Source organism: Syngnathoides biaculeatus, chromosome 8, assembly GCF_019802595.1.
Source record: "Syngnathoides biaculeatus isolate LvHL_M chromosome 8, ASM1980259v1, whole genome shotgun sequence".
NCBI lineage: Eukaryota > Metazoa > Chordata > Actinopteri > Syngnathiformes > Syngnathidae > Syngnathoides > Syngnathoides biaculeatus.
The window spans coordinates 15,488,200-15,499,674 of record NC_084647.1 but is presented as its reverse complement, the minus strand read 5'-3'; the positions used below and the strand labels follow the sequence as shown (position 1 = coordinate 15,499,674).

The 11,475-nt window shown below is 42.8% G+C and overlaps 1 protein-coding gene across 4 annotated transcripts in view; it reads left to right on the top strand.

Moving 5' to 3' along the window:
• Positions 1–1,089: 1,089 nt before the first annotated feature.
• Positions 1,090–11,475, top strand: part of c2cd3 (C2 domain containing 3 centriole elongation regulator) — a 28,076-nt gene continuing 17,690 nt past the window's right edge. The window contains exons 1-14 of one of the 4 annotated variants that reach the window (XM_061827244.1): positions 1,090–2,136; positions 3,642–3,911; positions 4,512–4,669; positions 6,824–6,993; positions 7,062–7,183; positions 7,311–7,443; positions 7,656–7,787; positions 7,978–8,116; positions 8,183–8,292; positions 8,521–8,727; positions 9,023–9,138; positions 9,262–9,380; positions 9,857–9,982; positions 10,820–11,248. In XM_061827244.1, coding sequence (XP_061683228.1) covers positions 2,085–2,136; positions 3,642–3,911; positions 4,512–4,669; positions 6,824–6,993; positions 7,062–7,183; positions 7,311–7,443; positions 7,656–7,787; positions 7,978–8,116; positions 8,183–8,292; positions 8,521–8,727; positions 9,023–9,138; positions 9,262–9,380; positions 9,857–9,982; positions 10,820–11,248 — 2,283 coding nt within the window. In that variant the 5' untranslated portion in view covers positions 1,090–2,084. The remainder of the gene's footprint in view (positions 2,137–3,641; positions 3,912–4,511; positions 4,670–6,823; positions 6,994–7,061; positions 7,184–7,310; positions 7,444–7,655; positions 7,788–7,977; positions 8,117–8,182; positions 8,293–8,520; positions 8,728–9,022; positions 9,139–9,261; positions 9,381–9,856; positions 9,983–10,819; positions 11,249–11,475) is intronic. The other 3 variants (XM_061827242.1, XM_061827243.1, XM_061827241.1) reach the window with 3 other exon arrangements.

Below are 11,475 nucleotides of genomic sequence, written 5' to 3'. Positions count from 1 at the left end.
AGCTGACCAAATCTTGGATCCCACATCTGACATAAACTGGTGGTATTTTCTTTTATTTTTTTAGACCTGTGCTAAATGTTTGGAAACAGCAAGAATTTCCTTTTAAGTTTCTTTTTTTATGTGGGCTATGAAACCTTACATCCAACTTGCGACACCCATTGTGGTAAAAACACCAAGAAAATTAATTTTGTTTTGTGGGACCTGTTATACCTCGAACCCCACTTACTAAAATAAACGCCAAAAATTATACTTTTCGGGCTATTTTGTAATGCTGCCTCATCTTTGGATTTGACTTCTGACACCAACGGCTTTGGGGAAAATGTCTATATCATCATAATAAAGATTGAGAGCCTTTTTGGAAATTTTGCAATGCTGCGTGAAGATTATAAATAAAAATAGAAATGTAACATTACCGGACCAAATTGGAGAATAATCACCTGAGGTTATAATTTATATTCATTGTCCGATTGAGTTCCTATTCAGGAATGGATCCGCTTGGTAACATCAGGGCCGTGAATAGAAGCTAAAAGCTATGATTCAAAAGGAACAAATTGCCGGTTGTTTTATTTTAGGCCAATGTGACGCAGCGTCTCATTTTATTGATGACAGCGCACGCGACACCCCCTCGCCGTTTTAATGAGCAGTCCCTTCTTCTTTTACTGTACTTCAAATCTCTTTGACCAAGTGGTTGCGAAGCTTTCATACACGGCCTCCGAAATGACTGAGGTGGGACGGGTGGGTGCGGCCCACGAGGCACCCAGGGCCCCCCTGAGCACACATCACGTGATGCGCCGTGCTGCTTGAGCGACAGGAATCTGGAAGGCTTAAAAATGAAGAGGGGGCGGCGAGGGGGAAAAAGAAATAGGAGCGGGTTTCCTCATTCATTGTCTGCGTTTCAAATCTCTGCAAAGGGCTGGTCGTTGCCGAGGCAACCAAACAAACATAGCCGCAGGGCCAGCTGTTGCAAAGCAAAAGAGAAGTGCCTCACTCGACACGCACTCTTTCTTGGGAGAAAAAAGTTTTTATTTAAGTGATGATTTATGAATTATTTTTTTTCACATAGTTTTATCAAATGTATACAACTTTTGGGTACAGCAGACTGCGAGTGGAGCAAATTTTACCACTGGTTTTGGCACAAAATGACTGTTACAGCAATATGATGGGAGAGGGCTATTTCCCATCATGCCTCTATGATAGGCAGAAGAGGAGGGACTTCCTTCGGATAAAATGTATTATTATTATTATTATGCATTCTTTGTAGAATCATTACAAACTAACAAGTACTGTCAATCTGCCGGTGTTAATGTAAAACGCCTGCCTGTCACTGACACGTGAACTGAAGTTCCCCTTGATGCCAAGGTGATTATATTATATTAATGACTTTTCCGAGCCGCTTATCCTCACAAGGGTCGCGGGAGTGCTGCTGCCTATCCATACTGGGATAGGCTCCATACCCCTGGCTCTATTCTGGCAATTTGCTCATTATTACAGTCCCAGCTAAGATAGGAGTCAGAACTACCGCGACCCTGGTGAGGATAAGCAGCTTGGAAAAGAGATGAATGGATATAGTATTAGATATTGAATTGTATAACATATTGGCTGATACTGTACATGTATTAACGGCTAACAAGTTAAGTGCCGCCATCTTCTGGTGATGGCAAAAAAATGTCCCACGGTCTTCTGTGAACTCCGTTTCCCATAATGCCTTAGGGGTGTTAGTGGAAATGCAGCTTTCATGAGTGCTTTGGTTTACTAGTAGTGTATCACATGTCAAATCTAAAATTAAATTAAATTAATCAAATCGCTACATGGAACTGTTGCCAGGGTGAAAAGTGACTATTGGCTGAGAACTACATTTCCCGTCATGCCTCAGTGGACACTGGGAAGCAGTGGAGGCGGGACTCGCGTTTCACTCAACAGTTGGGCGCGAGTCAGCTTGTATCATGTCAATAACGTCTCGGCGGTATTTCGCCTTTACAACTGCTTCTCAAGTCGCCGAGACGTGATTTTTTTTTCAACATGCCTTCGAACGTCGGTCTCGTCTCCTCGGCCGCTTTCGTCCGCCTACATCGCCGAGTGGCGTCATGAAGAACCGAAGTTTGGGATCCGTCAAAGCCGGGGGCACGAAGAAGAAAGGTAGCACAGCAGCAGTTGTTAGTAGCTTTTTAGCTTGCTAAGTTGTCAAGTAGCTGGCAGCCCGTCACATTGTTGTTAAGCATTATGTTTGAAACTGTGCCTCCGAACGATAGTTCTTCAGAGGCAGAACTTTGAGCTTTAGGGTTAGCATTTCGATGATTTATGGAGTATTAGGATGCTAGTCGCTCCTTAGTCCTGTTCTGTTCTATCGTGCCAAGCCGCTCTTTGAAGCAAGTATTTATTCAGTAGTTCTATTGCGTCGCGAGACCTTTAAACTTCCAAAATACGACCGCCTTTTTGAAGAAAGTAATTACACTCTACAGATGATTTTTGTCACACGAAATATTTCAATCGCAGTTATTTTTAGCAGATATTACAATCAAACCACAGCATCCTTCCTTCCGTCCGCCCGTCCACCCATCCATCCATCCGTCCATCCGTCATCTTTCTATCCTCACAAGGGTCGTGGTAGTGCCAGAGCCCACGCTGCTGTCATAGGCCAGGAGGCAGGGTACACCCTTAACTGGTTGCCAGTCAACTGCAGGGCACAGGGAGACAACAGTCACAATCACACCCAGGGGCAATTTCGAGACTCAAATAAATAAATGAATGAAATAAAATTTTTTGAAATGTCAGAGAAAACCCACGCAGCCACGGGGAGAACATGCAAAATGCACACAGGCGGGGCCGGGATTTGAACTCCGGTCCTCAGAACTGTGAGGCCAACTCTCTAACCAGTAATTTGATCGATAGAGAATCAACATGGCAGGGTGATGATGTCACGTCGTGGCATCCATAGTGCCTCCGAAGGGTGGAGACACGTTGCAATGTGTGCCTTGCTTGTACAATGAAAATAACCGACCCCCCCACTTTGCAATAAAATAAAATAAAAAATTCCAGTTGAAAATTGATTTCACGGTATGCTCAATTTTACATGGACGTATATGTAAAAAAAAAAATAAAAAATCAAAGTGGGCAATTTATCATGGTATAGTCACTTTGCATGATACAAATGAACAGAATGACGAGAAATCATCTGCAGTCAAGGAAGTCACGCTACATGCTGCCATGCACATTTAATTACAGCTGCAAAGGGGTGGGAAATTTACTGTTAATTTCATGGGAAATTAATTTTGGAAGTATTCATTAGAATTTATAGGGAATTAAATGGTAATTTAATGGGAAAACACCATGTTCAAACATGAAATGATTTTTCTATCAACAGGCATCCATGCAAAATTAATAGTTCTCCTTGGCTGCATACAAGGGTATGACAGAACCCAATACCTCCCCAATTTCCTCAAGACAGCATATCTACCTCTGACTTTTTCTTGCAACACAAAACCCAAAATGTTTTTCAGAGTCTTTCATAAGCAGAAGTTGAAGTGGCCCCCTCGCTTCCTTGAAATGTCATTTATGTGAACTTTAGTTTGAATACTTGAACAGGATCTCTTCGTAATTAGTATACTGGAATGTAATGACACGACCTGTAAACTGTTTTGCAGTCCAGTCCGATGTGGTGGCCTCTACCAGCCTTCCCCCACTGGTGGAAGGTGAGGTGCGGTGCTTCCTGCGCGTGACCGTCAGCCGCCTGCGCTGGAGCGCGGCAAGGCCCCTGCAGCTGTCGTCGGTGCGCCTGCGCTGGTGGGGGGAGTCGTCCGATGGCACGCACTTCATTCCTGAGGGTGCCGTGCTGCCTTGGCAACGGGGCGTCAAGACCACGGCGCGCTTCCCTGTGCGCTGCGGCCCCAAGCAGCTCACCTCGTACCTGGCAGGTAAATCGCTGTGGGGCTTGCAAGAATGTCTAAACAGTGAAAATTAGGCTTTGGAGCGGTAGATGACGGTGGCGATTTTTCACCAAAAACAGCACATTATCAACAATTCTTCACAAAAAAGGCCAAGTGCTTTCTTTTAGCTTTACAAAAAATATGTAATTACACATTGTGTATTTAAACACACCACTTAGCATTGACCAACGTTGGCTGGATTAATACTAACACACAATGGGAACCAACATAGACAGACAAGCTATGGAAAGTAACATAGATGTTACAGTATGTTGTTACACTTTAAGCAAAAGATATTTGAACAAAAATGGTGCATATTCCATACGCCCAGTGAAAAACTATTACTGTGGCTAAAAAATGGCTTACGCTGCCCACACATAAATGGAGCAGCACAACGTCAATGGGCATTGAAGCATGAATTCATGACAGACACATGTTTTAAATTGTGTACTTTCTATTTGATTTTATGTAATTACTGTATTTTTTATGAAGTGCAATACTGTAGACTGCTTTTGTTTCTAAAAAAAAAACAAAAACATTTCCCTGCGGAAATGATTTGTTTGTAACTTCCTGGCTCATTTTCAACAGATATGGGAAACCTGGTGCTGGAGGTTCTGAGCAACCAGGATCGCCTCCCCATCGCGCGAGCTCAAGTCACGGAAATCTCCCGCCTGTCCCGGTCGCAGCCCATCACCGGCTTTCACACCCTGCTGTCGCCTACATCGAAAAAGCTCGGCGAGTTGGAGGTGAGGCGATGACATTTTGTTGAGTGTGTAACAAAACATCAAAAGCCTTGTGATGTCACAACGGAAGGGCGCGTCCCTCTGCTGAGGATTTAACATCACTCACTCGGCCAAATAAATGAAGCGCTCCGGTGGAACAGCTGAGGTCGGAAACGTTCTGTTCTGCTTCCTTATTGTGTTGACTGTTTTTTCCATCGTAGGGAACAATATAAATGGCAATAATCACACCTTTGAAAACTTTTCATGACAGGTAGAGGCAATCTGTTAAGCAACAGAAATACTTTGTTCTGAGAGGTTTAATAAAGGAAGTGCTACTTCTGTGAGAATATGTGGATTTTTTTTTTTAAAGGAAAAAAAAAGTCCTTTCATCCAACATTCCCTCCAATTATTTACGTATCTGAGCAAACACACTAAGGCCGTGAGCGCTCCTTTTACCACTGAGCAACAACAGATCTATGCACTGCGGTCAATCAGTGTTATCCATTGAAGTTACATGCCTCAATAAAAGGTTCAGATAACATTTCCATCAGAACATTTTTAAGAACGATTTTGTTTTTGCAAACTTACATGCAAAATGTCAACAAACAAAAAAATACATTACAGTACAAATACATGCCAAGCCAAGCATTAACTATAAATTTGAAATGTCGCTTCCAACTTTGTTTCTTCTTTTTTTTTTTTTTTTTAAACCCACAATGATATCCCTGTCTGTTGTTCTTGGTGTAAAACTGAATTATTTCTTGCAGAATATCTTTCGCAATGCATGTTGAAAGCTGAATGACGCTCCCAAACGCTTCAAAGGTTAATGTTATGTTGCCTCTGTGTTGTGTTGCGTCTGTGCTTTCGTCCTCAATCAGGCTGTGCCAAGGTGAAATTTTAATATCATACACCATCTCATCATGTACTTTCTACTTTGGCTTCAGACCAGAACTTTCTCACTCAAAAAAGAAAAAATCTCGTCCAGTTTCACCATTTTTTTCTTCTATTATTCACATACCCCGGTGATTGTAATTATGAGTGTACCCCTTTAAAATGGAGGGGGGCGGTGTCACGTAAACTAGGAAGTAGCAGTCTGTGGCCTGGTGTGGCCGAGCAGCAGCTCTTTGTGAGCGGCAGTGTGGTGCCATGTTAAAAAAAACAAAAATAAAAACCATCAGGCTGTAGTTCACTGCGCTGGATCTGTTTTCCTCTGCGCTGAGTGTGCACAAGAGCACAAATGCACAGTCACGCAGTTTAGAGGGAACATTGCTATCAATCAGAATAGTTATACTTTGAGAACAAAAGCAAATTTTTTTCCCCTTGAATTAAGAAAAAAGATGTAATGTTAGAAGAGAATTGAGAGAAGTTGTTGAAGTCGTGAAGTCATAATTAAAAAAAAAAAAATTAGCATTGCCTCTCCACCCCAGAATAGTGTCATGATCCTGCCGCTTCAGCACGAGCTGTGCGGCTGCGCTGATTGGGAGGCACACACCTGTGCCTCATGCGGCCTGATCATCCCCCGTATATATAGGACCCGGTGACGACTGGTCCTCCGCCAGTTCGTTGAGCTTTATGTCCCGTTCCAGCACTCTCGTATTCCTGACTGAACCTGTGTGTACCGACCTTCGTCCGTTCTCCGACCAACCCTGTAAGCCTGACTCCTTGACACTTCTGCCTGCGTTGATTGTTTCCCCGTGTACCGACTCCTGCCTGTCCGCTCATCTGTTCTCGTCGCTCGACGTCCCAACTACCGCTGCTGCACCGGACTGCCTGCTCGATCCCCGACCTCTGCATACAATAAACGTGTCTCTTCTTGAACTACCTTGCGTCTTCCAAGTTCCTGCATTTGGGTCCTACCTCTCGTTCCGATGGGACGTGACAAATAGTTGTCATTTTTTGCAAAAAAAGATGCTTTTCAAGAAAAATGTCAACAAGAATTTTTTTTGTTGAAAAACTTTTGACTTTTGAGGTTCAACTGTACTAAGTCACAGTTAATACCATCCCATTATTGTGTACTGCAGGAAGCATAGTGTATTTCAAGCTGTCAAACAAATCGCAAAGAAAACACCCTTTCCTGCAGTAACAGTGACAATATGACAAATAATAAATCTGAATGGGCTCTTACTCCTTAGCGCAGGTAATCTTATGCTTCCTGATGTAGGCTTCTTCTGCTTGTAGGTCTCTCTTCATTTGGAGCCCCTGGCTGCAGAATGCGACAAGCACACCTCTGGTCCCAGCACTGAGTTCGGCAGCAACATCCCTCAGGGCGGCTCACTGGCCACGTTTGACGACCCTCCGCCGTCTGACGCAAACAAATCAGATGACAGCAGCGGTGGAAACACGCTGAGGTTTGCAACAGTGTTTTTCCATTTGTGCGCCAGAAAAAAAAAGAGACTGATGAAGTTTCTTTTTTTAGAGGAAAAGATGGCCCATGTTCTCAAACCACACAGACAGATAAAGATGAGTCGGTGGGGAACGTGAAGTTGCAAGCAAATGGTCAAATAGCTGTGGATCAGCCAAGCAATGACATCCTCTCAGGTGCCTCACTAAAGAAAAGAGCCCAAATATCCTTGACTCCAACGAAAGAATTCAACTTTATTGATTTGCGCTAATCCCCTAATCCGAATATATAATGTAGCCTGTTTTTTTTTTTTTTTTGCCGCAGTGATTCTGGAGCGTGGCAGCAAACTTCGGGACGCGATGGTTATGTCAGCATTGAAAAGCGACATGCCTTCTGCCCCCTTTCTCCAAGACTTCCAACTCCCTCTCCAGACAGACAGCGCCAAACCCACATCCATGTAAGTGTCCCAACAAGTGCTAAAAAAGCCAGTTTGAGTTGTGTATGGATTATTTCTAATTGTTGAATTTATTTCTTTGCATAAAATGGGGAGATGTAGGTCACTCATGATAGTTTGCTGCATAGTTCACTAAAATCCCCACTACAAATTCATTTATAGGAAGAAGCAAATGAGTGAATGATCAGTGATTCTTCTTGTCATTGTGTCTTTAGGCCCTCTGAAATGTTGCTTGAAAACATTCAGTTTGCTGATCCAGCCGTCAAGTCCGCGGATGATGTCGGAGACTACGGTCTCCGTTGTTCCCCCGACATGGAGCACAGAGCTGTGGATCTCATCCTTGGCAGGTACAGACGTATGCTTACTGGATGAGTGGTTTGTTTGAGGCGAAGCGTTTTATCTGCAGCTGGGGTTGCAAAAAACGAGAGTTAACCAGAAAGTTACAACATTGAATTGGCACTTACAATGGAACTCCTAATCCCACCCCTTAGCAGGGTTATTTATGACACCTGATGATGCTGTCCGCCTTCTCTTTAGGTTGAAAACGTCCCCGTCGCTGCTGTGGCAGGCCGAGGGCTCTTTCCCTGACTCTCTGTCCAGCATGAGTGGAGACAGTGACCTCGGCGATCCACAGTATGATCAAAGCTTGCTGGAAAATCTGTTCTACAAGCCTCCGGTCAGTATTTTCCATTTGTAAGAACAGCTTCAGCGCTGCAGCGGTTAATCCCTCGTTATGATTCAGTCACCAGATTTGAGAGCAGATGAGATGGCAGGGGACGCTGAAGGCCAGAAGAACGCTTCTTCCAGGACTGCGAAGCAGTTAAGACAATCTGTTTCCAGTACACGTGATAAGTAAGGCTGATACATACTCTCCAAAATGGGATGCTTCTATAGCAAAAGAAATCTCCCTTCTATGTTCAGTGACATTTTCTGGATACATTTTAAAAGTTGCAATGTTGCAACCTTTTCCTGTTCAGTTTTAAAGCTTCAGTTTGCTCCCACCGATTTCACAAGTGTGAAGTCTTTGGCTATGTCCTGTTTTTCGGAGGAACTAAATGACATTTTTCCCCGCATTCACAGTGCTGGGACTTTGTCTAGTCCGGTTTCAGAGCTGCAAAACACTCTGGCTGATTCCCAGATTCCTTTGAGTCGGGAGCAGCTTACGTTTCTGAGCTTCATGCGATCGGCAAAAGTGACCATCGACTCCATGAGTGTGCCCACAGGCTGCGCGAGCCCCCCGGCCACTAAGACCCCTAGCAAATCACCACTGTTGCGCAGAAAGAAGTGGTAGGTGATATTTTTCAACTCTCCTATTCTAAAAAACACAAATAAACCCAAATCACACTATTTTTTCCTGTCTTTCCTACATCACTGGTAATTTTACTGATTACTTTGCACTGTAGCATAGTTTCCACTTGACTACCGTAAATGGCTATCACTCAACAATTCACTCCTTTGATTGCTACTTTATTTTTTCCCAACTCGCTGCTAGCTTTAGTGGTTAGTACATCAGTGAAAAGAATCAACCAGGGTCCCACTGTTGCGGCGTGATGATTAACCAAAGCGCCCGTCTTTTTGGCAGCACGTATTTTGTCGAGTATACGTTCCCCAAGACTTTCTCGTCTGGCCGACATGGACAAAGTGTGCTGCCGGGGGTGGAGGTGACCAGGGCTGCTTCCAGTAACGTCACAGAAGGAGGTACATACAACCTGCTGGAATATTTGCTTCTTTTGATCTGTGGTGAACACATCTGGCATGCTGTTTTTTTCTTTATTTTTAAACTCTGGAAGAATCTTACACGTGCTTGTTTGTATTTTGAAGTGGTGAACTTCAATCAGCTGTCGGTGTTCCCCGTCCGTTTCAGCAAAACCGCGGTGGAAGCTTGGTGGTCCACAGATCTCCTTTTCCGAATTTATGCACGAAAGAATGACCAGAAGAGGGTGAGTGTGTGATAGAATAATAATACTATTCATACCTACCGTGGTCAAAAGGAGCGCTCATACCATAACCATAATATGTAGTGTTCTCTTATTTTTTTTACTGGAAGTGTATATCGTATATACAATTACATGCTTAGATGTCTTGAAAATTAGATTTTTATTATTGTTTTTTTTTTTTTTTTTACTATAACATCCTACAGTTATATGAAATACCCATAGTATATAATGTTAGTAGTAATACTGTTTTTTTCATATATAGAATGAAAAACTATATAAAAAATAAAATTTAAACGTTTCAATTGAACTGCCATGAAAACTGAATCTATTCTTTTCAGACTCAAGCTATAGTCATTGCAAAATTATTCATACCTTCACCAGCGTATAAAATAAAAGTAACAAACAAGTGAGCCTTTGACCATCCCATTGGAGAGTGAGAACATCCCTCACCTGGCTTGTCGCTGTCATTACCGCCCCAGGCCGTTCTCATCGGAGAAGCCCATCATCCGTTGCGCAGTCTGCTGCGGAGCAAGCAGCTCAGCGAGTCGCTCACGCTGGGAGTGCGCGGCGTGGAGGCAGCAACGCGGGAACTCTGTCTTCTCAAGGTAAAAAAAAAACCTGCGTACTGTGGAAAATTTGCTTTTATAATAATCAGGTTTGGTATTCTTAACAGAATAGTCCTTTTTTGCCCCCAAGTTGGATATTTCCAATCCCCATCTTTTCAGGACAAAGGTTTTAGTACAAATAAGTGGTCTTTGTTTGAGGAAAAGATGTAATCTTACTAAAATTGTTGCCTTTAAAGAAAAAAACGTAAGATCGGAAGAAAAGCCAAAATATTGCAAGGACAGTTTAGGTTTTTGATTTAAAAAAAAAAAAAAAAAAAAAAAAAAAAGAAGCCTTTTTGGAGTGTAAAATGTTCTCAAATTATGGGATAAAATTTGAAATATTAAAAGCATAAGGCTGTGATTGTTTCATAAAAGATTACATTTTTGAAGATTATAAAGTAGTTGCCATTTTTCTACAATGTAGACATCTTTGAAGAAAATTGTGTAATCTTGTGAAAATTAATTACCTGTTGGTCTGTTTTGAAAATATTTTATGAGGTGGAATGAGGGTTGGGGTTTTTCGCCCAAAACAAAATTATAATCATACTTTAACTATATTATTTATTACTAGTATCAAATTGAAGTTGTAAAAGTTGTCATACTCCCCCCCCCCCAATAAACAGCCTTATTTTTCTAAAAGCAAAGTTTGACTGTTTAAACAGAATACTGTATTCTTTTACTACAAAGATATAGCTTTTTTCATTATTCTTGGTAATCCTACAGGAATAAGTTATGAGAGTCAAGTGATTTTATCTGGCAACAATGAAGTTGTTTTTTTTAAGGATAAAATTATCTTGGTCAATAAAAAAAATGTTAAATAACGTTGCTGTTGCCCAGGTGCTGCTCGAACTGTCGACCAACAACAGAGTCTCTGAAATCTCTGGAAAAAGAGAGCCCTCTTGGTCACGCACTACACGTAGTCCTCAAAGAGAGCCCTGCACTACGTCGCAATGTGTCGACATTTGCTCGGACGAGCTAGCAGTTCGCACTTCAGAAGACTTCGCCGTGGATGTTCCCATTCAGTACTCCACGGCGGCCCCTCCTCTCACTCATCACGCAGTGCCGTACGTGTCTCGGGGTCCTGTGGCGGAAGAACCCGAGGTTCTGTTGCACACGTTGCTCATGGTGCCGGATGGCAAGAACTTCACTGGTGGGCTGGCGCAGGCCGTCAATGTCTACTTGAACTGCAAACTCTTCTGGTGCGACGAGGTGGCGAGGTCTGTGGTCAGCTGGGGGCGCGCCAACCCTTCTTTTAACTTTGTCCAGGTAGGTAGGCTGGAACTTTTATTTGGAAAGCACCGGCTGGCAGAAGCGTACATTGGCTGGACTTACAAACGGGGGTGGAAAAGAAGTAGAAAGTGTTCAAATGTACTAATAAATACTCAAGTTGGTTGGCCTGGGCGATTATTTGATTACTATTAGTGATTGCCATAAATCCATTTGTTACGATTGAAATTACCATTTGTACTTGTTTGTAGATTTGCTACTACAGA